Source organism: Phalacrocorax aristotelis, chromosome 4, assembly GCF_949628215.1.
Source record: "Phalacrocorax aristotelis chromosome 4, bGulAri2.1, whole genome shotgun sequence".
Lineage (NCBI taxonomy): Eukaryota > Metazoa > Chordata > Aves > Suliformes > Phalacrocoracidae > Phalacrocorax > Phalacrocorax aristotelis.
Genome location: NC_134279.1, coordinates 57,327,014 through 57,353,944, shown reverse-complemented (window position 1 = coordinate 57,353,944; position 26,931 = coordinate 57,327,014). Strand labels below are relative to the sequence as shown.

General features: G+C 38.3%; 1 protein-coding gene across 2 annotated transcripts in view; it reads left to right on the top strand.

Annotated features, from left to right (window-relative positions):
• Window positions 1-10,774: 10,774 nt before the first annotated feature.
• SLC30A9 (solute carrier family 30 member 9) overlaps window positions 10,775-26,931 on the top strand; it is a 37,761-nt gene continuing 21,604 nt past the window's right edge. For both annotated transcript variants that reach the window (XM_075091592.1, XM_075091594.1), the window contains exons 1-8: window positions 10,775-11,080; window positions 12,927-13,103; window positions 16,591-16,653; window positions 19,422-19,521; window positions 20,910-21,002; window positions 21,393-21,475; window positions 22,861-22,919; window positions 23,665-23,732. In XM_075091592.1, the coding sequence (XP_074947693.1) occupies window positions 10,984-11,080; window positions 12,927-13,103; window positions 16,591-16,653; window positions 19,422-19,521; window positions 20,910-21,002; window positions 21,393-21,475; window positions 22,861-22,919; window positions 23,665-23,732 (740 nt within the window). In that variant the 5' untranslated portion in view covers window positions 10,775-10,983. The remainder of the gene's footprint in view (window positions 11,081-12,926; window positions 13,104-16,590; window positions 16,654-19,421; window positions 19,522-20,909; window positions 21,003-21,392; window positions 21,476-22,860; window positions 22,920-23,664; window positions 23,733-26,931) is intronic.

The window sequence follows — 26,931 nt, the reverse complement described above, 5'->3', positions numbered from 1 at the left end:
TTTGCTAGGCTCTTCAAGCTTATTTTCTCTCGTAACAGAACATACTGGTGTTCGAAACTGGAAGTTGAGCAGAATGCTGCCCTGTGTGTATGTGTGCATGTTCTTGTATTCCCACTGCTGCTTCTGAATTGGGACATAATGTCTTGTGCATTTCTAAATTACTTTGTAGGGAATTTTTGCCTTCTAAAGTGCAAAAATTTGTGACCCTTCAAGATTTAACCCAAGAACAGGCACTGCAACAATAATATCTAATCAAGGCCAGAAATCTAGACCTACTTCTCACCATGTCAATTCTTCAGCAGTGTTCTAGACCCTCTTTCATGTTACGTGGTATATTTTTCAAGTGGTGACATCAGACTCTATTTAGCTGTTTGCACCACTGTGATTTAAAAATTAATTTGGTCATGTAAAATGGTTCCCTGTACTGGGAGTGGAAAGCAAATAAATACTACTTTAATTAGTGTAAGCAAAATAACATATTACTTCTGAGCAAATTTTTGTGGTCTAAGACTGCTGTTATGGGTACAGTCTACTGTTCCTTTAATTGTATTCTGTCATTAAAGAGTCTAAACTGGATCTGATGTATTGCAGCTGTAACTGAAGGATGCTAAGTCTTGAGATCCAACTCTATGAATGGACAAGGAAGAGAGTTGGAAAACAGTGCCGCGAAGTAGAGCTTATATGTGGATACTGAATTTCTTGTTAACTTTTTCTGTTGAGTCTTAAAAATGGATCAAGAGAAGATGATCTTTCATAATTTGATTTGGCTAGTAGTATGTTCTTGCCATGGAAGGAATTGCTTGACAAAGGAGGCCTGGATTTTACTTGTGGCCTGGTAAAACTTACCTCTCTGCTGTGCCAAGAAAGCATGGAACACTGGGGTAAGGATAACTTCCAAGCAAGATAAATAGGGCAACTGACCTGCACTCTGCATCAAATTCCATTTTTACTGCAGCCTTTAGGCTGCCTAAGTGATAACACTGAGTTTACTCAATGCTGGCAAAAACATTCTGTCCTTGTGCCTGCTTCCTTACCAGTTTGTGAAAGTTTCTATACTAACAACAAAACACATGAAATGCTGGTTGTGTCCTGATAGCTTGAAACTTTTCTGGTGAAAAGAACTGTATGTTCATGCTGCTATGCTGTCAACAGCTAGCCATGATGCAGGGGCTGTAACAGAGGTCTGTGGTAGTAGAGAAATTCTGCAACTGAGCACAAAATGCCTGCCAATCCCAATGGTGAAGCAGAGAAGTGTTTTGTCCTACTGAAAAGTTGTCCACTTAATGTGGTATGGTAATTGTTTCCACTGGTACAAATCATGCTGGTCATTGTTTTCATTGTCTTAGCTTTCATAGGTTGAAGTGCTGTTGCATAAATTCTCTGGGCAGACCTACCGCTTGCTGTGCATAAGCATGCTGTAGAAGTGACACTCCAGCGTAAGACTTGTCTGCTACCATATGTAGATAAATAAAGCATCAGGACCCACTAGGTCTGTTGGCATAGCTAATGGGAGTTGGGATTTCTTACACATAAAGTAATTCACCAATGCATCCATCCTTTCCTTTATTGTCTTTAATTTTATACTTTTATTGTCATTATTGTGCCATCAGTTTCATGTTTGGCTCCCTTTGATGGATATCCAAGAAGAGAAATACCTGTTCATATTTTAAGTTATGCATTTTAAGGAATTTTTTTTATATAATCATGAGCCACTACTTGTTCCAGCAGTTTTTGAGTTGCTAACTATATATGTGATGGTACTGTCCAAACAAATAATGTAGCTGGTATTTTGTGTAGTCTGCGTTTGATTTTTTTTATCTGTAGGTGCCTGCATTGCAACATTTGCTGTACAGATCCTTTGCTAAGGAAGTACAGCTCCTGCCCATTTTACAGACAGGAACTGTGGTGTGGAAGGGAAGAGCACTCGCCTGAGGCAATGCAAGAGCGCTGGCAGAGCAGGAAGCTGGAAAAAAAGAGATTTGGACCAGACCCCAGGAGAAACTGTGATTCATTTCCATACCACATATGACTTCTTGGTCCTGTTCCCAAAATTACACTAACTGCTGCTTAAACAGTTTCAGAAATACTGTACCTTATGGTGCTGAGATGAAGGGTAGAAAAGATCACTGAGCTAGAACAGCATGTTCTTTCAAAGCGATGTCAGAAATTGATTCCTATGTGCAGGAGCTAGGTACAGTATTCTCATCCTCTGGTGAGGAAAAATAATGCAACAGAGTAAGATCGCAAGCGTTTCTATCCTAGATGTTAGTAGCATATGCTGATCTCTTGTAATTGTCTATAACTTTTAATTGCTGCAGTGCAAGTTATTTGTGTTTAAACTATACTGAAATTTGTTAGTGTGTATTTGTACTGTAACTCTTAACATGCTGCAATTTCTTAAAATCACAGGAAGAGTCAGGCCTTGCTGTTTTAAATCACCTTTTAGGCATAGAACCTTAAGCAATCCTTTATTTCAAAGATGCATTATCAGTATGGAGAATGCAATTAAATGTCATCCTAAATGTGGATTCAAAAAGTATCTTTTTCATAAAATGTCAGCGGTTATTAACTTTTCTGCAGAAGCCAGCTTTGTGATAATAGCAGATATCGTGCAGGTAAGGGAGTTTCATTGCTTAGTTCCGTGCCATCCAGATGGTACAAACTTCTGAAATGAATTGAAAAATTCATCTTTTACTTGTATTCAAGGACTGAGGCACAAAATGCTAATGTAAGGGCTCAGAGGGGAAATACAGTTCTCCTGCATATTTGAGAAAATGTGAAGCCCTTTCAAGGAAATCTAATAAACATAATAATCACAGGCTGCTGACACTAAGGAAAAAGCACCTCATTCGCTCTTTCTTTTATGCAGTGATTTACTGCTCCCTACTGATTTTCAAATTGGATCACTGCAGTAAATTATCCATGCCAGTACCTGTGAAAGAAAGCACTGGGATCCATATTTGTTTAGTGCTGTGCTTAAATCAGCAGGAATGATAAATTTGATGGCATGAAATTGGAAATACCAAGGGCTTTCCTTGGTGAACGAGCAGGTATCTCTGTTTGTAATTTATTGTGACCCTTTTTCACTATATGTGCTTTGTATGTCAAATATTTATTTTGAAACAAATTAAATAGTTTTCTGTATTGATACAGCTGTGGTTTTGTTGATGTTCTTGAAATCAAATTGTATAGTTTTTTTCTGGATTTAAAACACTACCAACGGTGTGTTGCAAACCAGCACTTTTTAAAGTTCAAATCTCCGAGTTTGAGTTACTGACCAACAGCTTTCCAAGTTAAGTGTTCTAGGTGTGTGTTGTGGGTGGTTGTTTTAGGTTTTTTTTGTATGTTTAGTGCAGGATGTGGTGAGTTACTGTGGCTTCTGACTTCCTTTTTCTGGAGAAGGAATATTTAAGCTGTATATCAAAACCAAAAAAAGCTGATCCCTGTCTTTAAGTCATTAGAACTATTCTGCTTAATACCTGGCTTAGGTAATGCCTAGACCTGTGGGGGGAAAAAGAATTATCTACGTGCTCAGTTTACTGCCAAATTTCCAGTGCAGGTGTTAATAGAGAAAGTTGACTGTACACCTGTATTTTGGCAAGAGCCCTGTCCCTTTAATCTTAAAATAGGTTACTTTGTGACTGATTACATCCCACTACCTGAATAAATGCCACTGCTGGACTGAAAACAAGTCATAGCTAGTGCTTGATTACTTGGAAATTATATCAGTACAATAATAATTGGCTTTGCAACTAGTAAGCAAAACTGTAAACCAGTGTTGTTAATAATGTGACCCTGTGTTACCCTCTTGTGGGCTAGGCTTAGCTCATTTGTGATGGCAGATTAAATAGATGACTTCTGTTTGACCCCAGTGCCAACCAGATGGGCTTTATTCTACCACAGCTGGCCACCGCCATACAGCTGTGGTTCTGTAGAAGCAGTAGTGTGGATTGTATTCTCAGGAGCCATGAAAGACTTTGCTTTAAAAAGGAAGCAATGTTTAGTTTGAGTTCATCTCCCTTTATCCTGGTTTCCACGTGCCTGACCACGATATCTTGCTTGTGAGGGGAGTGAAGTGTTCCAGCCATTGACGCTTCTGCCTGGGGTGAGGAAACTGGTTTTCCTGAGAACAAGTGCAGATGATGGTATTTTAATTTGCTCTGTGTGTTCCTGTGAATGTTAATTCATGCACCTTTGCCAATGTGAAGAGCAAGAGTATGTTGGATGAAGATGGTGCATCAGTTGGTTGAGATATTTCACAGGAAAACTAAGCTGAAAATCAGAAATAATAAAGGTCCAGGACTATATTATCTGCAAGGGTTAAAGTGATGTCAACTCTAGTTTTCACAAAGGTAGAAGTGTAGTAGAAGGGGACAAAATAAGAAAGCAGAAGAGTTCAGCTCTATGTGATAAAGAGGTATGGAAAACCTACTGGGTGCTCTGTTGCTTTCACAAACCCCAATTCACCATACATGGTTTTATGCCATCAATATCCTCTGCATAGTACTTAACATTTTCTAGCTGTAAATTATTTCTAATCTAGTCTCTATTAAAATACTATTGGAATAGCATGTTCAGAGGCTGCAATATTGTACAAGAGCTGACAGGCTGATATTGGTTTACTTAAAATGGAAAACAAAACCGCTGCAGTGGAATTATGTGTTCTTGTCCATTATGTTTGAAGCTCCTGTAGTGGAAAAGTAGAGAAATAAACACTTACTATGGTTGTGCAACTGCATGGGGTTTTGTCCTGATGTATGTTTGCTTCTGTGTGCAAAGACACGTATAGACAAGATATTTGTAACTTAGCAATTTAACATTTTTTATTTAATTTTTTAATCTGGAAAATCTGACCAAGCAGTGTTTTGAGATGACAGATGTTTGCCTATTACAATCCCTTTCAACATACTTTCTGCTACAACTTCAGTTAGGTTCTGACTAAAGCACGGGAAAAGTCATTGTGAATCTTTCCAATGATAGTTTAAATCAAAGCCATTATCAGGAAGTTTTTTGTAATGGCAGCTGGAAATCTGAAGTTGACTTTCTGAGTTCTCATATGTCCACTGGCACTTTATCAGTTGTATAGCTGTATACTACAGAGAAATATTGAAACCCTAGAAACTACAGTTACAGCAGCAAGCATTAGTTCAGCGTGCATTTGTTGATCATCCAGTGGTTCTAATCACACTTTTAATTCTCTCAAATTTTTTAACATTGCTCTGGGGCAGAGGTAAGCAAGATGTGTATATGTGCTGTGGGTCAATGTATACTTAGAGCAGCAGATAAATGAATAAAACGTGTAATATTTTGAGGTGGGGTTTTTTTTGCTGTTTGGATATGTTATTTTGCTCCTTATGATTAAAAAGCTTCTTCCCACCCTCTGCCAGCGTTCTCTGTTTGCAGTGTGTTACACATTTGTAAGGGAAATAGTTTTTACAAAAGGTTCTTGCACTGCATAGGTGCTTCTAATATTTTGCCTTTATACACTTCAAAACTACTAGTCAAGCTTCTTTCACATTCTTGTAATAATTTTTTTCTTGCAAGCAAAAGAATGAAGCTGCTTTTAAGCTGGTCCTTGATTTGTTCGTGTAAGATATTAAGACAGGTGGAGTAGCAGGAGAGTAGACCTGATGACGCAGGAAACTTCCTCCAGTCCAGTGTTCCTGTGCATGGCTGCCTATTACTGCAGAGATAAGAGCAGTTGTTCCCACTGTATTATGTACCCAGTGTTATTTTTAAGAATTTTAAGCTAGCCTTCTGCTTTAGGATGAAGATAAGTGCTGCTAACCTTAAGAGTTCTTTTTTCTTACTCAAAGGCTGGAAATTGTATTTCACAATACGATTTGGTCAGATGAAATGAAATCGAAGTCTTCTTTGGTGTGCTAATTTTATTCCAAACCACTGACCTCTAGTGGCTGGTTTGCAACTTTGAAGCAAAACATCTTAGCAATTTAATGTGCTTCTCATGTCTCTGTTGGCTACAGGAGAGTCTTTTTTTCCCTTTGAATTTCTCAGGAGAATGTCTCTTCACGATTTACTGTACCTTGGCTTCCCAAGTATCTATCTGCCTGATGCATTAGAAAGGAGATAAAAAGAAAACCAGATTTATGGTTAAGAAGTAACTACTCACAAGCCCAAAGGCTTGTTGGGAAGCTAAAAGACCCTATGATCTGTGATAGCATCCCATAATAAAGATCTTAAAACATTTATTGACAAATTGTTGCAGTCATAAAGCACGGTAATTATGTTAGCAGAATCCTGATCCCTTTTTGCTTAGGATGTTGTTGCTTTACAGTTGAAGTCTTTCCTACCTGTGTGTGTGATTATTGATACAGGAACAGTAATATTTTCACCTTTTTCTTGCATAACCATGAAGTGCACATTTCTGGATATACATTGTATGAATCTTCCCCTTTTCCCTAATTTGATTGTAGCTGCATGTGTCCTGGTATATCTCCCCTTGATTTTTGTTAAGATAGGCAAGTGACTGTCCATTCCCCAGTGGGAAAGCAAATGCTTTAAAACTGTGATGCCTCCCTTGAGGAAATCTGAGTAGCTAAAAGGAGTGTCTGCACTGGATGTTAAATCAGAGCCACGCTCGGGTTTTTTAAATTAATCCCCTAATTGTTCTCACTCACCATGAAACCAGACTGGAACATCTGCTCTAAGCTCACTCCTAATGAAGTCTAGTCTCTGTCAGGGATACAGGGCTTGCCTGACCGGTGTGGGGGCTGCATTACTGCCAAGTTTTCCTATGTGTACCAAGTGCACATGGCAACAGAGGGCTTCCGAAACATGGAGACGACACGTGGTGTCCTGAGGTCTCCTGAGCACTACATAAAGGGCAAATGATATCTCTGCCTCCATGTCTGCTGTCAATCTCTAGCCCTCAAAGTTTATCCCATCCTTCTTCTATCCTGATATTCTTTCCCTTCTTTACCTGCCCTATTTCCTGTTGTCTGCTCTTGTGAAATTCTTCCTCTTTTCTGGAATTCCCTCCTTCTGCTTTACTGTACTCCCACTTCAACTGATTCTGCAGTACCAATATAAGCTTAGCTTCCAAGAAGATGTGGCACATGTCACCTGGGTTCCAGAGGAAAGGATATGGTTGCCAGCCTGTGCTGTGAGAGGACTGCAAGCTGCTGCAGCCGCAGCAGGTCACTGGCTGCCTGGCTGTTGCCTGGGTCAAAAGGGCTGGTTGAGCACTGCTGCTCACAGTTCAAGAAGCTGAAGATGACTCTGCTGGTGTTCAGGTGAATGAACTACATGTGATGAATTGAAAGCACTTATCCATGTGCTGGAAATGAAAGATATTTACTTCTAGTTTATGTTGATCTTTAACTCAGTGACCATGAAATAACTTTACAGACCTACGTGACTCAGAGTGGTGTTACGCAGACTTCTGTAGATTCACCATTTTGTACTTTGGCAGAGTCATTCTCCTTGTGCACCTGCCCACCACAAACCATTTTCTCTTTTTCTGTTAATTTAAATATTTTATCTGAAAAATTTAAAGGCTGTTGGGGATCACTGTACACTATGTATTCATACATAAAAGTTAAAAGTATTTGCTTGGTGTTAACAATATACATGTAGTCTCATAAAAGGTATGAAATCAAAACAGTCTTTCCCTTTTAAAAAAACTTGCTATGCTGTATGAAAAACACACAAGGCAGGATGTTATGGGAATCCCAAAGAGTAACTTAAACTGTGTTAAATCATTACGTCCACTCTTGCCACTAATCTGGGGACGTTGCAAGTCTCCTCCACTGTATGAACTTGAAATCTTTAATGAATTTCAGATTTTAAAACATTCAAATTAGCTTTATATTACATATTTTTTTCATATAAGAAACACTAAAATCCTTCACTGTATATTAGTCTTTACGTATCACCGATTTCTTGCTAGATAGTAACATTTCATCATGATGTACTGTTGTAGCTCAAGTAACCTAGTCAGTTACTTATTTATTTTAACTAAACAGGAATGAGGAAAAAAGTTTCCAAAGGTCTATATTTCAATCCAGTTGCCTGTCTTTACTTAGAACTGCTTACAGATCAAGAAACTTTTCAAGCATCTCCATAAAGCAGGTTCTAAATCTTAAAAGGTCACACCCGCAGAGTCCCTGTTCTTCCTGAAGACCCTTATAACATGGTAAAGCAACGTAACCTTTACTGACAAAGTAATATGCTTCATACAAGTTTCTAGAGTTTTTGCAAAAGGATGCCTGAGGAAATTACCCCAATATGGTAGCTAGACTCCCTCTTCTTATAAGCAATATATCAAGATCTACTCCAAAGTTACTAGTGATAGAATGAGAGAAGATGGCTTCAAGCTGTGTCAGGGGAGGTTTAGATTGGATATTAGGGAAAATTTCATCACTGAAAGAGTGGTCAGGAACTGGAACAGGCTGCCCAGAGAGGTGGTGGAGTCACCATCCCTGGAGGTGTTTAAAAGATGTGTAGACGTGGCACTTCAGGGCATGGTTTAGGAGACATGGTAGTGTTGGGTTGATGGTTGGACTTGATGATCCTAGAGGTCTTTTCCAACCTTAATGATTCTATGACTCTATGCAATAAGTGTACGAGCGACCTCTGTCCCCTAGCCGGAGGTTCAGATGGCACAGAAGCCCCTGTATAAGCATGGTATCCATAAATAATAATTTTTTTATCAGGTCAGAGTTTAGCAACTTGAATGTGAATGAGATTTTTTTTTCTTTAAACTGTCTTGATTTCATGAAATATGGGCTTAAAATGGCTATTGAATAACCATTATTCCCAATTAAACCTTAGGATGCAATTCCAGCTTTATTGAATGAAGATGTTGCCGCTTAATGAGAAAGATCTCACCTATTTGCTATGGCTATATACAGTAGTTTTTGCCATATGCAAAAAGTTGTTTAATATAGTTTGGATGTGCTGAAATATGTAAATAGTTCCCTATAATTAAGGGGTTTCTCCATTCATTACTAGTGATTGATAACTAATGGTTGTAGTGCTAATAAATGAGGATTTGAGATTTTTGTCTTAGGATGTTGCAGCTACATGCCATGAGTCATGGTAATTCATTATCAATTGCTTTATGTACTTGGCTATCCCACATTGAACAGGCTGTTATTGATGTTCTTTTGCTTGTTCTTCGTCTCCTTCGTCAGGTTTCAGTATTTATCAGTAGAAAGGTTCATGCAGAGCCCTTGATCCTGGTTGACCGCCACACTGGTAGTATCTATTAATCTGTCTATGATATTCCACCTTTATAATTTTCCTTCCTGTTTCATATTTACAACAACAAAACCAGACAAGGCAAATTCAGTTATTCAGCTGGGTAAAAGAATATGAAATAGCTCAGTAATTCCATTTGGTTTTGGATAGGAAAGAAAAATATTTTTAGAAGAAATGCAACAGTTAGCATCTCTTCTAGAGTATAGCAGAGTCTTTTCAGGAATTACAAATGTTTCAAGAATTTCTGTATTCTTTCAAATATCTTTACGTAGGGAAAAGAAAGGGAACTCTGTTAACCTCACGTTTCTTCTTTTGTTACTGTTAGGCTCTTGCCAAAATAACAAGCAGCCAGCAAAACATACATCAGTTGCATGTCAGGCCCCAGCTAAAATTGGTGAATTGACCCTGCCTTTGCTACTTTACAACTTGCAGTGATTTAGTATTTAACTCCATTGCTGGACATCTGGTACTTAACGCTACAGCATCTGTTGTGATACTTCTAATTCACCTGGTATGGCTGCGATTGGACTGTTGGGAAGATGGCTGTTAATTATTTTATGTGAGTATTTTACTTCAATCTGCCTCCATCGGGCTTGTAGGAAAACTTGTATTGGCAACGCTAATCACTTGCTGGCTGCTAAAGAAGCTATGTGCCAGCAAACCTTGTTCAAAATCTAATTGGGTATGTCAGAGACGGGCACTGTAATAGTCCTCCTCAGTGATCAAACACTTTGTGGATTATCAGGTACATTAATTATCCAAATTCCCTGCCAAGCTAACTTCTGATGAGCTCCCGTGTTGCTCACAGGGTGCAAATGAAGACAAGGAAGCCAGAGACATTTTGTCAGTCATGTAAATTAACATGAAAGCTATCCTGGAAAAAACTTTAAATTGCCCAAATGCGGGTTGTTTTTTTTTTTAATAAAAAAAGGGTGTAATCCGATGCCGGTGGGATGAATTACGTTGTGTGGCCCTGAGCCAGGCCGTAGGTGAAAAGAGCAGAAGGCGGTGTTGCAGTGGGGCTGGGATGGGCACCAGAAGGCATAACATCCTTCTAGCTGCAGGATCAGCTACAGGGCACTCTGGGGAAAGAAACAGTTTATTAGATTTTGTTTTATCAGCACTGACCCAGGAAGCACATTTTGAGGGAGATCTAAGTGTAGGGAAGGGCATTTTCACATTAAAATCTTGCCAACAGATTTAGCATATGTGTTTTAACGTTGTTATCTGTAAAAACATATTGTTATGTGTTTTTACCCGTGCTAACAAATTTAGCGTAGGTATATATGTTACACACACGCGCGCGCGCATATTATCATCTCTTTATTAGGAGCAGTTAAATTAGCAGCTCCAGAGCAGGAGGCGCTCCCGACGTGTACTTCAGGTGCAGCCTCGCTAGAGGCGAGCCGGAGGGCGATCGGGGCCGAGCCGGTTTTAAAGGCCATCCCGGCCCCCCTCAGGTGTCCCCCGGGCCCTGGGGCCGAGCGGCGGCGGCTGAGGCGACGCTGCGGCGCGCCCCGGCGGCGGCGGCTCCTCCGCGCAGGCGCAGTGGGGAGAGGCGGGGGCCGGTGAGTCAGCGGCGGCGGCCCCGAGGTTCCCCGTGCACATCCGGGTGCCGCCGCACCGCCCTCCCGGCTGCCGCCGCCGCCGCCCGGGGCCGGCGGGGTCCGCGCCGCAGCCGCCTCCGATGCGAATCGCCGCCCGGTCGCCGGCCGCTGGCGTGCGGCGGGGAGCGACCAGGCTCCGCCTGCGGTCGCCGCCATGATGCCGGCCCTGGCCGCCCAGCGGCGGGGTTGTCGCGGCCTCTACCGCCTGTACCTGCGGTGCCAGGCGGCGCCGCTCCCCCGCGCCTGCCACGGTGAGTCCCGCAGGGCCCGGCAGAAGCCCGGAACCCCCCGCCCCGGGGCGGGCAGGGCCGGACCGGACCCCCACCTTCCCCGGTGGAGTCTGGTAGGAAGGCTCGTGTGGGGGGAGAGGCGAGCGGCGGCGCTCGCAGGCGCCCGGTGCCGCCGGGGCGGGCAGGGGCTCCCCTGAGCCAGGGGCACCGTTCCCCGCTGCGGGCCGGCAGCCGCCGGAGAGCGCGGGCCGCCTCCCCGCTATCGGCTTCAGAAGCGTTCAAGTCCGGACTGCCGCCGCCTCCTCCGTAGGCGAGGCGTATCCTGACGGGCGTAATGCCTCACCGCGGGTGTTCTCGCACGCCCTTTGCAGGCCCGCTGCCGTCAGCCCCAGTCTGACGTAAAACATGCATCATGGCCGAGGTGGGGTTGAAGTGTGCCGGAATTACATAAAACGAAGCCTGGTCTTACAGGGCTTGCATTGGTCTGAGAAATGAGCCCTGGCCCTTCCTTTAGGCCAGGGATCCTATGAAATTTAAGTTCTGACCACTGTTGTCCCTCTTCATGTAATCACTTACGGTTGAATTGCAGCAAATGCCTTTTTCTTTAATGGTTTCTTGCATGTGTGTGTATGGATTAGTAGGAAAAATATCCTCCAAACATGCTGATTCTGTTCCCCTTTTCAGCTGCTCCAGTATTGCCGAAGCTTAGGAAACAACACCGCTCATCTTGCGCCATATGTTTATTGTAGTCTTTTATGAGTTGGAAGCAATAAGCTCACTGAGCTATGTTGAGTGGACTTTCCTGTGCTTTTGTCACAGTAGCAACGACTAGTAATCAGTAAGAGCTGACTTTTTTTTGCTGAAATAGTTTTTCTGTAAGGTGGATGCTTCTGTACTCTAGAGGACTAAGAGGAAAGTTGTTGAGACTCTTATGGAACACACTTTTATAAAATATAATTCTGTTGAGACATGCATTATTCATATATGATTAGTCATACTTTGCATGACTTGGTTTACCAGCATGGCTTTTTTTTTTTCTTAAATGTATTTATTCTTTTAATGAGTGCTTTCCAAAGCAGCCAGTTTGCCTGTTGCATTTCTGGTTGGAGGAGTTCTATACCTTCTCTACAGAAGTGCTTGTGCTGCCTAAAAGAAACTGGTTACGAATAGAGGTTGGCCTGTCTCTACTTTTGGCTAGTCTTTTGAAATTGAAGGTTGCTTCCCCAGGGTGATTCCTCAGTAGGCTTTTTACATATTTATCTTGTAATTTGTCTGTTGTAAGTGTTGCAAAACTTAGGACTCTACTGTATAAAATGCTTTATAAGATGATGTGTGCTTTTCTACATAATTTTTGTAGCAAGTTGCTCTTAATGTGTAATGCACTTAGTTCAGCTTTTCTTAAGTGGGAAGCTGTGGTTTTTACAGCGTTTTATAGTGGTCTGTATTTGTTCTTTTATCAGTACTGTTTTCTTAAATATTTTGAGGCAATATGACTAGAAAGTGACTTAATATATTACTAAGCCAATCTTATCAAATAGCTTTGGTGTGGTGTTCGGTGTTTTTTTGTTTGTTTTGGGCTTTTTCTTACCCCCTTAAGATCATCTAGTGGTCTTTGGAAGAAGTGCATGCCGGATTGTATGGGGAGTTAGAAACCCTAATGTTAGAATGAAGTTTAAAAGTGGATGTTTGGTGGGAGGCAGTGAAAGGGTGCCGTGTACTCCTATTCTGTAATTTCTAAGCATGGGTAAAATAAGCACAGATCAGTACTTGAAAGCTAACTTTCCGTAACTTAAAGCTGGACCACTTTCCCTTCTTTTTCCTTCAAAAGTGGTTGCCTGAAACATCTTTATTTTTTTCTCCCTGTTAGGATGGCAAGCTTCAATGAAAAGTGGGAGTCTGCCTTATATTCTACCATGCAATCGTCTGCCTGTGCAGTTGATGAGTCAAGTGAGAGTTTATACCTCGAATGGTCAGAAAAAAGGTCTTGGATCAGAAGATAGAAATAGATTAGCCACTGAAGAAACCCTTCATAAAGTTGGAACAGGTAGTACTAAGCTAAAATAAAGAGTATTTATATAAATTTAAAAACTTATGTATTTAACACTCGCTAACTTTTTTTTGTCAATTGTGTGACATTATGGTTGCTGAATTCTTCATATTTGTTGCTTGTGGGCATCTGTATATAAATTTCAAATGCATAAGCAGGGAGGAACACTGGAATTTATTTCTTTGTCATTCCAGTATTTAAAGGATTTAAGTTGAGAGTAATCAAATTTAAAGCGGCGATGATAAAATGTGGGTGTCAGAAGAAATTAGGTAATTTAAGGGATAAGAAATTGAGCGTATTACTTTTACCACTTTGCTTGCTTACTTGAATTCTTTTTGTAGTATTTCAGGTTTGTTGTGTGAATGAACTAGTGACAAAGGTTGAGCGTAAATACTGAGCACTGTGACTTCTGCAGGTCAGGCTATAGATGACTGGGAAAGAAGGTTGGGCTGTTTCATCTGCTAGGGTTTTTTAAACTGACAGTTGTCACACCTGCAGCATTCGCATTAAATGCTTGTTGTAATGGACATAACCTGACCCTCCTTGCTGTGCAGTTTGATTGTCAATCTTGTGCTAGTTAGGTGCTTCAGAAATTCAGAACTGTCTTGTCCTTGCTCCATTGTAGCATGCTCTCTTTTCTCTGTTTATTAAGTGTAGAACTGCACAGGTATATGGCTGGAGGACTACTGTACTTAAGAGATAACAAATGCTTTCTAAAATGAACGCTGTCTTTTTGGGTGTTTTTGTCTAAAACTAAGTGGTTTACTAAAGAAAACTTTCTTCTCTTCCTTGTCAGGTTGGCAGATATTCATTCTTTCTTGAGTAATTTGTAAATTCCTGAGGCTTGCAACAGTCTTTAAAAGTTAGTAACTATAGCCAGAGAAGAGTGTTACTTTTCTGATGTTTGGAAGTACAAAAGTGGATCTTAATTGTTGTTCTAAGTGTAGCAAATAGATATTATTTCTGAAGTCTGTGATTGAATTTTAGAAGAGGGTAGTGCTTAAGACTCTTCACATTTCTTGGAAAGTGTTGAGCTGAAGATGATTGCCAGAGGGTGAGATTCTTGCCGAAGAATGTCTGCCTGAATACAGTGAAAGACTATAGAGCTGGTTGAGGTTGTTGATGTTTTCTGGGTTCTTAATATGCAGTTACTGGTGTTTAAAAATCAGACATGTGAAAATAAGCTAGTGCTACTGCGTTCAGGATTGCCTTAAGTTTATATAATTGTTGACTGTCATTGGAAGGCATTCCCACCTTCTCCCACCCCTATCTGATTACTCCCTCGCTTGTGCTGGCATTAGTGACGTTTAGGCCTGTTTTGTGAAAAATTGCTTTCCTGTTTTGCAGAGCTAGGGTAGAGGTAGGATGGATCGGTAAGCTGATCCTGCTCACTGTCTTTAAAATAGCTGGAGGAGAGGCGCTGCCTTTGTGGCAGTGTGGCCTTGAGTCATAGTAAGCCTTGAGTGGGCACCATGAGGCCCCACTTCGAGTGGGGCTGATGTATGCGAGTGTATATGAAACTGCAGCCTAGAGATATTGTACACAGATAAACAATTGCTTTGAAGTTTATTTTGGAATGCATATTGTCACATGCACTTTTTCTGGGGCCTAGTAGATAGAATGTTCTTGCACATTATGGACATATTACTACTGTTTACTTAGAAACCCATGGCATTCAGAGAGAATTCTGAAAAGTTAGTATACTACTTATAAAGATTGCCATACTTTTCCAGTAACTTAATATTTAGCAAATAATGGATTTCTTCAGGACCTCCATTTCTTTATCAGTAAATGTGGGAAATGCTTTTTCCTATTAATATGATATTGAAAATATATTAATCTTGAAAATTTTGTTATATCAACATCTACTTGTCTGAGAAACAGTAATTGTGAATCGAAGTAGTCCTTATCTTTTTTATTTTCCTCACTGAGGCACTGTGATTTTGTCCAGCCTCTAGGCTGAGGTACTAAACTTTGAAAGGGTACTTGGTATACATAGATCTGTTTGCATAGGTCTCTGTGCCTAGATATACGCTTTGATATTCTTGTGATTTTTTTCCCCATCTGAAATATTATGATTCAATCTTTTGTTAAATAGTGTTGGTGATATTCTTTTAATGACATAAATGGTTGCACACAGTTTCCGAGAAGAAGCTACTACTCAGTTTTTGCAAAGCAGTCTTAACTGAAGGGTTTTTTTATCATGAATATTGATAGATCAGCTGTCTGGTGTGTTAAACCAGGTAAGAAAAGAAAGGAAAACAAAAGCAAAAAACCCTTTGCTGTTCCTTTCAAGTCAAACAATAACTGATAGGAATGCTAGTTATTTATGGTCCAGCCTTATTTGTTGTGTAATAAGACTAGTTTCATAAATTTTTAAGTGTTATGTTTCCAAGAAAGTATACTTGGATTGTTATTAGCCTTAGTCCTCAGTTGCTCTCAGCGCAATAACTAATTGCCTGTCACAAAGCTAGTTAGGTAGTCTAAGTTTCAAGAATATCTGACCTTTGAGTACTTTGAATAGCATGTTAAGCTAGGAGTATCTCGCTAATTAACGCAAACCTGCTTGAAAAATCAAGGTTTTTTTTTTATATCACTTCCAGTAAGGTCAGTTTTAATTTTGTTAATGACTGTGGATGTGTGGCAAACCTCCAACGTTAGAGAGTGTTAGGGCACAGAAGAGTGGGTATGCTTTTAGGAACATGTTGTCTGATGGGTTAGAATCATAAGGTGTTTGTTCTGAAAGCTGTGTCGAGATGTATGAGATAAGGATGCAATATTTGTTTGTATTTTCAAGTAGCACTTGTGATTTCCAAGTAGACATCTCACTGAAATTCCTGGAATTTATTATTTTCCAAATACTAAGATTCACATGACAGTACTGTAAATTATATTTTATTGGCTTTTTATTGAGTCATATCCTCAAGTTTCAAACCCAACTAAAATACTTTGTGTTCATTCTAGCTCCAGCTTGTGACACGAAAGTTGTGGATTTTAGTTTAAATATTTTATATTTTAAGGAGTTAGCTTTTTGTAAGTGAAAAAGCTTCAGTCCCTTAAAATTGAATTAGAGCTTGGAAGCTTTGTGAGACTTGGGTGGTCAGCAGCCATAAACTATGTAGAATTCAGTGTATTTACTACTCTAACATTTTGCATAAAACTTGCCCCAAAACTGTAAGTACACTGTTAAAATATTTTTTTAAAATTCAGGATGCTTTCTGAAGTATATTCCAAGTTGGTGCTCTTCTGCAGGCTGCTAGGAGTTTATTAGTCAATGCTATATTAAATGTCTTTTGTTATTTATTTTTTTTCTATTTCTGTCGTCTTAAGAGTTATAAAGATTGGAAATCTAGTGAAAATGTTTTTTAATTGTCAGGGTGGAAAGCAATATTAAGGTATATCCTTATTTTTGTTATGTCAACCAAACTGTTTACTAAGTAGAAAAGTAGGTACTTCCATATTTACAGTGAGCTTTGTTTTACAGGACAAGATACAACCAATGCAGGTCAAAAGCAGTCTTTCCGTAAAGAGCCAATCCAAGTAAAAGGTAAAGAAATACTTCCTATATTGAAACTTCACTGCTGTCTGCTAGCAGTTAAAAAATATATGTGTAAGGAAACTGTGGTTCCTCTTCACTTGTGTAACGTGTTCTGTGAATAAAATTTTAAAACGCACTTGTATGTTAGCTTTGGTAGCCAGTTGTTTGAAAATCACTCCTGAAAAATCAAATATAGCAGTATTCATTCTAATTACTAATTTTTCTGTGTCTGTTTTTTGTTTCATTTAAGCTGATAAGTTTGTCAGGAAAAGACTAATTTGTTGTCTCATCTGTTATCACAGTCTGCCTGTTGCTGCTTATGTGTTTTTAGGCATGTTCATTCACCATCTCAGACTTAATGTGGCTAAGCTGAACTTGATCTTTCCCCATTCCTTGTTCTAAGTCTTCCTCTGTGCCTTCTTATTGCTGAGTTAATCTAATCAGTGTTGCTTCTAAATATATATTGTCCACATGAACTGCCTAATCTGAGTCCTGTAATGTTTCCATTTGTGACTGTAGTAAATACATGATTTGTCTTTAGTTATGTAGTTTAAAAAAGTGGATGAAGTCAGAGCATAACTTTCTTTCATGTTTTCAATTTATCATGATTTTCTTTCACTCCCGTAGTTTCAATTATGTTACTGTGAGAATTATCCTATCAAAAACTCCTGTGCTTTTGATCACTCCTAGCCTTTTATGTATGGAAAGAACTTTATCACAATAGAAATTGCCATTTCTCTTTAAACTCTGTTAAAATAAAAAGAAAAATCTGGACTGAAGGTGACTTAACAGGCTGTACACTGTATTGAAATTCCTTCCTGTCTTTCCCCAAGTTTAAACAAACATCGAATCATAATACTTTTTATTAACAAGGCGAGATCAGTGTGTGTCTCTGTATATTTTCCATGTACGTTTGTCTACATCCTTTATGTCAATTTCTTTGGGTCTGTTGCCACTTAGTTGTATTCATGCAGGGGGAACATAGAAGGTAGGTAGGAGAAACTAGATAGACTGTGAAATAATTGTGAAAATAGATATATCTTTCAGTGAGAAGAGAGTTTTACCTCTACATTAGATGTGCAAGCAAGAATGTTTACGTGAAAGATTTTGATAGTGTCTGGAAAGTGGAATTCTAGTCTTTAGATGCTTCTGTGACTTAGAAACTTATTGATCCAAGTATTACTAAGACAATAACATTTTAATGGTATCACTAATCTTAAAAATTTGTGCTAGTTGAAGTGGTTTATTTACATCATCTTTTATGGGGCTTCGTCCTTCTCTTGGAAATACCAAATTGATTCCTCCTCATTTATCGCCAATTTTATACGGTTATTTGAACTATGGGTGGGATTGAGAATTCTGCAATGTACAATTAGTTATAGTATTTTATTTTAATGAAATGTGCCTGTGTTTCTAAAATGGATCAGTATTTGATAAATCCACAAGTTCCACTAAGGTTAATACACTTTGGATATATATATGTTTTAAATAAGAAAAGATGGGAACCAGTCTTCTTTTTTATAAATGTTCATCCTGTTCTAAACAGTAAACGATGGACTGTTTTTAGGAAGTCTCTAATTTCTTTTGTCACCGTTGCTCAGGAGCACTGTGGGATAATGTGGTTACTCCAGTACTTCAACAATTTTTTTTAAGTTCAAACTGGATGACAGGAATCAGATTATGATGGTAAATAATGATACCTGTAGTGTTGGTGCATTGTTGAGCGTCAAGCAATGTATTTTGCTTTTAAGGTTGCAAAACTGAGAAATAAGACAATGTGGAACTCTGGGAAAATTTTTCTCAACGTCTTTAAAAGCAGTATCTTTCTGTAAGCATCCGGTGAGTTAAGGAGTAGTTCTGGACTAGGTATAGAAATCATATCAATCCTGTGATACACAGGAAGTTCATGTGTGTTTGTAAGTCTTCTTGCCTCCAGAATTTGAGCTTTTTGTTTTCAGTTATGTTCTTTAATGTTATATCCTTCAGCAATTGTAACTCTTTTTCCAAAAAGCATAATGTTTTTAATGGAAGCCAGTGTATAGCGACTTACATTTGAAAATAAGATGAAGTTATGTACATATAGACAAGCAGGAAGTAATGGCATAAATTTAAAATTCCATTTAGCCTTTTTTCTGAATACTTGTATTCTTTTCCTTGTGGATGAAAATCTGATGCGATAAGAATACATCTTCTAGACATACAAAACATTATAAATAATGTGTATTTTTAATTGTTATAAATGCACAATATTGTGTGCTAATTTTAAAAGTAATAGTTGAGAAAAACAACATATACAGTCTGTCTTGGTTCTCTGTATGGTCTGCAAAGGCCAAAAGTCTTATCTGCAGAAGGTGGAATTGGTTAAGTATCGGGGAAAAAAGAAATGGAGCACTACGTTGCCATTTCCCTTGCTAGAGCAAGGGAATTTCCAAATTGCTGTGTTTGAATGCTATCTTAGTAGCTAAACACCATCTCTCTGACATCCGTGTTGGAGAAGTAGCTGACAGTGGCAGTTAAGTGTGTGGGATGCTTGAGAGCCCTGAACTACAACTTCACAAGTAGCATTTTTGGAGGTAGGTCATTCTACTCTTACTCATTTCCACAAAGGCCAACATTCTTTTCTCTTTGCTGTAAGTTTTCTATCTCACTGACGAGCATTGTTTGTCAGATTTCCACTTAGAAGGTATCATGATATGACACTAGATTGAATTACCTTTTGAAGTTTCTGCTGCAGTCTCCATGAGTGACTTCACTTTCTTATCTCTTCTGTTTTCAAGTGAAAGCAGTCCTTAAAAAAAGAGAGTATGGACCAAAATACACACAGAATAACTTCATCACTGGAGTCAGAGCAATAAATGAGTTCTGTCTTAAATCCAGGTATGATGGGTTTGAGTTGAAATTTAAATTGTGAACGTTTGTTCGTATGTGCTTCAAAAGTAATTGTGATTGGAGATTGTGATTTTGCACAGCAACTTTTTCTGAATGCTTTTGTGCTGTACATAATCATAAGTGGCTGAAGTTAGTTCTTGTTTACTTAGTGTTACAGTGGATTAGGAACTTGCACTTGGTTTGCATGTTTCCATAGTTCCTTCCTAAAGTAATTCATTTGTACTTACATGACCGTAAAGCTAGGTGGTGTGAGTCTATGTCTAGAGCAGCTAGTTATACGGGGGAATGGCAAATAACTTGTGTTTCAGCATTTTGGGTCCTGACGGTTTGTGAACATCTCTAAAAGATCAGTGGCAATGTCATGTTATGTGAGGCTGGTAATTTGGAATAAAATATAATCTGGTGCATTGTAACCTAACTATTGTTACTTGATTCATATTTACTGACTTTTATACTATGTGCCATGCCTGCCAGCAGTGTCTTACTGAGTGTCGCTATAGTTGAGGTGTCTGTCAGATTTCACGCATGTTATGCATGTAACCCATATTAAATCTAAAGGCTTAGCAGCTTTGTTTGTAACTTTTTATGCTGTCACTGTTCCTACCCAATTTTTACATATAGTATACGTCACCAGACTTGGTCTTTGCTGAAAATCCAGTGACAAATTATGCTTAGTCCTCTGCCATATTTTAATCGTAACTGTCTTGTGTGGAGAAATAACTTGCTAAAGTTTTGCTGGAAACTTCGGTGGAAGGAAATGGGAACAAATGAAAAAAAAGACTGGATGATTGGTTGGGCTGCAAATGGAATGTTCTGTTGTATTATTAAAAAAGAAACAAACCCTAATGCTTCTCAGTGTAGATGCCCTAATGTGTAGCTCAGCACAGGAAATTTATCTGTTCCCCCCAAGTAGTTTTGTTATCTCCAACCTTTTGCAGCTTGTGCTGGGTGTGAGGTTTTGAGGTTAAATTTCTCAACTTTTCATGGCACATGACTTCTGATTTCTGTTCAGAGATGTTAAGGCATGAACACTCTGGTTTAGTACTTGTGCCCACTATAAATTACATGCAGATAATTCATTGGATATTTTATTATTCAATATTTTATTACTTTGCATTCTATGTATAGTATTTCATAGTGTGAGGATGTGATTTGGAGTTTTGAGTGTGGAAAGCACAGTGGTTTTCAGTAGCATCCAAGAGATCTCTCACATCATGTTGCGTATCTGATCTGTTTGGCTCAAGTAAGCAACTTCAGGTTTTTTTTGTGCTGCAGATTAATAATATAAAAACTGTGGAAGATCATCCAGACATAGAAGTAAAATTAGAATAATATGAACTTTTACTTGCACTAAATTGTTTGTCCACTTTCCTTAGTGATTTAGACCAGCTGAGGAAAATTAAACGACGAAGTCCTCATGATGACACTGAGACTTTCACTGTGTACCTGAGATCGGATGTAGAGGCAAAGTAAGAACATTTTTATGAAGGAAAATGTTTGGATCATTTAAAATGGATTATATAAGAGAGAGAGAGAGAAAACTTTTAAAAGTCAGGTTTACAATGTGAAAGGGCGATAATATTTTCCCTTCTCTGTTTGAACACATTTTATATCCTCATTATTGTAATAATTACATGGTGTATATAAAATTGGAGGGTGTTTTATGTGTCCAAAGGTGAAGTGCTTGTCCTCATCCCCCTCTTGCCCAGCTTTTTATTCTGTAAAGTAGCCTGCATGGCTTTGTATCAGGAAAAATAATGTCATGTTCTGCTTTTAGGAAAGGCATGCATAATGTAGTCAAACTGGAAAAAAAAGTTGCATAAACAGAAGCATTGTTAAGTTACTTTTACTCTGTGTAGGTCCCTTGAAGTTTGGGGGAGTCCAGAGGCTCTTGCTAGAGAAAGAAAACGACGTAAAGAGGCAGAGATCAAGTACAGAGAAAGTGAGTATAGAGTTTTCATATAACTTCAAATGTAAACAGCAAAGTATGGTTGTTAGAAATCCACTAGATGGTGTGTTATTTCATAGAGAACATACAAATTTGGAATAGCAATTACTGATAAGGTTTTATAGGATAGTGTTAGAGTAACACATTTCTATCTATGCAGATATAGTCTACTCAGTCTTGCTGTATCACATATGATAAATTATTAGGATATACATTCAGTTGAGATGTATAATCGTACTTTGTTTTTTGGGGGCTTTAATTTTTTAGATTATAATTAACATCTTCAATGGTTTTGGATTTTTTTAATTCAGGATTTTGAAGAGACTTAAACCCAATCCTGATCTTGATACCATACCGTTACACATTTATTTTTCCCCTGAAATGAATTCAGCTTACCTTTGTGCTTCAGAAGGCGGGGAAACACCCCCAAATAATTTTTTTGCTTAAAATTGTTGCTGTCATCCTTGCTGGTATTGTCAATAGCAGGTAGAGTCACAACAGTAGTTTGTAATGGATTTTGATCTGTCTAGTCAGTTAAAATCACAGGAGAGGCAATATTGTTTCAGGGTACTTATTATGCACCTTTATTACAGGTATTTTCATTTTTTTTTTTTTAAACAGTTGTGCCACTGGGACACCCTCCCAGTAAAAAGGCTAGAGCTGCAGGCACTCGTTAAAGTACCTGTAAGTGTTTGTACTCAGAGTGCTGTCAGTAGCATCGAAATTTTTAGTGACCAGGAGAATAATTCTTGGACATAATACAAAAAATGAGATTAAAAAACTACTACTCAGTCACAATAGGATACTGAATCATTGTATACTTGAAGTGGTAACTCCCTTTTATTACAGACTATCCTTGTACTCCTCCACTGGCTGTTTTAATCTATTGAAATTATTGTGTACAGTGTATTTTGTATAACATTTCAGGGGAGAATCTAGCACTACAGTTTCTAGATACTGTAGTATACCAGTGTTTATTTGGATGTTATTGAACATCATTAATGGATGGAAACTCCTGTTAAGAGACTTGCTTTGAAACATCCTTCCCCCTCCCTTTTGTGGTTAAGGGGCAGGAGGGGGGCAGTAGAATGCCTGGATTTGGAGCAGTGTATTTTGAGTTTTCCACTTTGTGCATCATCCTTCATTGGTAGAAATGGAAATGATATATAGGATCGTAACAGATTATATTTGGCATTTTGCATGAGTGTATAACAGTATGTGTTTCTGATTAACAATACCAGGAGTGGAGTATTTCCCAAAGAGAGACAGGCCATGTAGCTCTTACTAGAAGTTGGCTGCTGCTTAAAAAAAATATGTAGACTTAAATTCCTGAAACTGCTGGTTACTAGTACGTATTCATGATAACAATTTTGTTGCAGATCTATTTAGAAACCAAAGGCTGTTGAGGGAATACAGGGAGTTCTTTGGAAATACTAAGGTAAGAGATGTTTTAAAATTTTGGCTAGAAAAATGCCAGGAGATGTACTTTGACATCTTTTGAAGGAAAAAGTTGTGAAACGGTTGCATAAGCTTAATCCACTGAATATTACTGGAAGATTTATTTGCACTGTAATATACCAGATCTACCTCTGATTGTAATGCAGTGGTAAATGTTATGATGCCAGTTCAAATGGGTCCCTAACGTAGCAGTGTAATCCACCAGTAAGGTGGGGTGTGGTGGTTTTGTTAACAAAATTGCAGCTGTATTTATAGTTTCATCTGTAGCTGACAAACATGTGTAATAATTAAGTTATTAAGAAATCGGTTTCATTTTTTTAAGGAAAAAAACCCCAAAACATTAACGCTTTGTTCTGTGCCCTGCTGGCCCTTCCTCTTTGCTTAAGCAGACCCATTGCTGTGATCCAGGTGCTGTGCTATGGTAGAATGATTTCTTAATCTTTCTGCTGCACAGCTGGCTTCTGTTGTTACGGTTGCAGTGGCCCCTGCTGGAGGCTTTGTTGGCTGCTTATGATTTTTCTAGCCATCCATTTGCAGAAACATGTAAGACCCAACTGCAGTTTGGGTGAGCATTCAGTAGTAAATTAGTAGGCTTCAAGGACTGTAGCTTCACTGTTGCAATACAGGGCAATGCAAAGTTTTTATTTAGTAATTTGTATGGTAGGTCCTTCATGAGGTCAAGATTTGACTATTTTATTTTAATAATCTCTTATTTCTTTATGCAGCCACGCTCCAGTGCAGCAGCTATGTTTTTCAAGGGACCAGGGAAGGTGGTAATGGTAGCTATTTGCATGTAAGTTTTAAAAAATGTTTTGTTTATGCAAATGTAAACGAATTTATTTTTATTATCCTGGAAAGCAGGACAGTCTATGTATTCACGCTAAAGATACCTGTGTCTCTGTAACTGAAGTTAATAGATTTGTTTATTCATTGTTGATGGGGGAGAGTTTAGGTAAATATATTAATTGACATTAGAGATCAGGGATAGAATATATCTCTGATCAGAGGAGAGCAATTTTTTTTTTAAAAAGTTGATCAGACTAAGCAGTTTATTAAAGTAAAAACTAAAATTTTGAAGGACATGGAGAGGCAGACATTTAAGGTCATCCTCACTTCTTGTTCCTTCTTGAGAGGAAGCTTTTAATATCTTTTAAGCAAACTTTCATATAACCAACAGAAAAGGGTTCACTTTTTTCTCTCTGTTGTTATTCAGCTCTTCCTCCCTAACTGAAAAGGGGATATTTTAGGAGGTTTTTGCCTTTCACATGTCTTGCAAGTTTGAATGAAACAAAACTAAGCTAATCCTGATTTAAAGCAAATGAACACAGAGACTGTCGGGCATGAAATACCCAGAGGTGTGTTAAGTTTCTCTCAGGAAATGATGGCTAAAACTTACCTGCCATAAAACCTGTGAATTTTTAAAATAAATATGACTTTAGAAAAGGTATTTGTATGCTAAGACACTATCAATATAAGGGAGCAAAATAGAAATATAGGGAAAATGCTTTTTTGGCACAGGAAACAGCATTTTGAGCAGGAGGTAGCTCCTCGAGTTTTCCTACAAAACTATATGCTTTTTGCTTGGGAGGGGAACCGCAAAGCTTGTTTGACTGAAAACCTCCCTCTTTGCTGAGTGTTCTACTAGTAACTGTTCAGAGCTTTCTAAGTTAAAAACATATAAGAACTGCTAGTATGGATGTTTCTAATGGGGGAAAAAAAAGGGGCGTGGGGAATGTTGTATGGCCTCTTCCACCTCCTTCAATTTCTTACAATGACCGAGAGAAAACAGAACTTTCCTCCTGCTTTGTAAATAGGGTGTTGCTATAAAAATTGCACTCTCTGTTAGAGAAATACAGGAAGGTGATGTTTTCCATCAAAAAGGGAATGATCTATTATAAGCAAGACATTCTTCAGAGCCTGGCATTGTTGAAGTGATTACATTGTCGTGCTAATGCTTTACCTTTAAAATGTATAGTGTATAATATTTTTTAAAAAAATACTAGTGGTCAGGGATGTTAATGTTACTACTTCTTTGGAAATAGAGATGATGAAATGTGTTTAGTTCCCAAACCTAAAGCCTAAATAGTAGATTTTTTTCATAGATTCAAAATGTATCTGAATATTATCAGTTTGATTTTTTTTTTATTTTGACATTTATTTTTTTACTGTCCTTTCTTCAAAAGCATAAATATTTTATGTAGGTAGACAGGGATGGTTGTGTACATCAGACCAGGTCCTCCTAGACCATTGTTTTATGCTGCGAGGTAAAGTATAAAAAGTGAGCAATCAGATGATTGCACCATTCTCTCTCAATTCCCCGTAATTCCTGTTCCCCATATACATATTGGGGTTTTGAGGTGGTTATCTCTGAAACAAATTTGAAATGATAAATATGTAAAAGCAAGTATTAATGCTTTTTAATTTTTTTAAGTTTACAGTTCAGTCAGGATAGATTTGAATTTGTTTTAATTGTAATTTAAATTAAGAACCTTGATTTGAATAATTGATTTGGATCTACTCTTGCATTTGTGTATTTTTGTTGTTTTTTTCCTCCCAAAAAAGGCTGATCCTGTTCATATATCGGTACCTTTTAAAGTTACCACTTTAAATTTAGACTTTACACTAAAATTGACAAGAATTCTGACAGCAAGGAAGATGGATATCTGTTTCAACACTATTTGTTTCCTCCCCCCCATTTTGTTTGTGATTGTCTGCCTCCTACGTGGACTTCGGAATACAGTTATAAACAGTTATGTTGAATGAAGCTGCTTATTTTCTAGATGCAGAAGAGAAGTTATTAGAAAATGCTGTATAGTAGTAGGTTTAATAAACAAGAGAATTGTATCTAATGAATCATGGGTGGGTTTTTTTGTTATTTCTTGGCATAATGTCCAAAACAGTAAATCTTTTTCAGGCCTTACCTAGCTTTGGTTTAAGTTCTGTTAAAATTCCTACTCTTTCATGTCCATGCAGATAGAAATGAGTAGCTAAATCAGTCAGTTCATTTCATTTCAGTACAACAGAGTAAGTACTCTCTGAATTGGTGGTCACTGATGTAAGAGATAGCTTTGTTTCAAACCGATTCAGAGTATTTTAGCTGCCTTCTCAGAATCTGCCGATTTTGGATTATTTTTCCTCTGCTTTTTAAAATCTCTGCAATATTTCTTCAACAGAATTTAGGCTTTCATAGAGCTTATTATTTTCAAATGCAGTAGTGAATATATTTTTTATAGCAATACATATTTTACTTGCAGTAAAAGCTGAGGTGTTTTTCTCCCCAAAACTGACTTTTATCTCTTTCTCACATCATTATAAGAGATCTAGTCAGACAGGAAACACTAAATATACAGAGCCTTGATGGCTCTGTAGACTTACTAGTTTTTTGCAGTTATTTCCCGTGTAGCACTGTTCATCTTTCTGTCCTATGCCTCCAACTTGACATCATTAACAGGTTGATTTTTGCTGGGCCTGACATTTGAAAACATTAGGGTGGTTTTTTAGATTTGTAGGATGTCAAGTCCCCCCCCCAGCTTTGGAATTTGTAGGGATGAAATAAAATGAGCTGTGTGCCTATTGTGTCATCTGAACAGGTGGGGGCCCCACACTGAATTGTACCTTCAGATAAGCTGTCAACTGCATTAATACAACATTGAGAAGAACAATACAAAAGTCAAGAGACTGTGCCCATGAATTCTACTCTAATTTATTTAATTTTCTTTCTATGCTAAAGATGCACTATGCTGTGACTTGGTAGAACTTATAATTAACACAGGGAGTTTAAACTATGGTTTACTGTTGCAACAGCCTTCCTTTCTTCTTGGATTATCCACTAACATTCATTTTTTTACTTTCCACCTGTAAATTATGGTGATGCCTCACCATCTCATGGGGCAATGAGATTAAATTAAGAATTGTAAAGCACATTCAGGTCCTTGGGATGGAAGGAGGTATAGAAAACAGTATTATCTCTTGCTTGAAGAAGTGGATGTTGT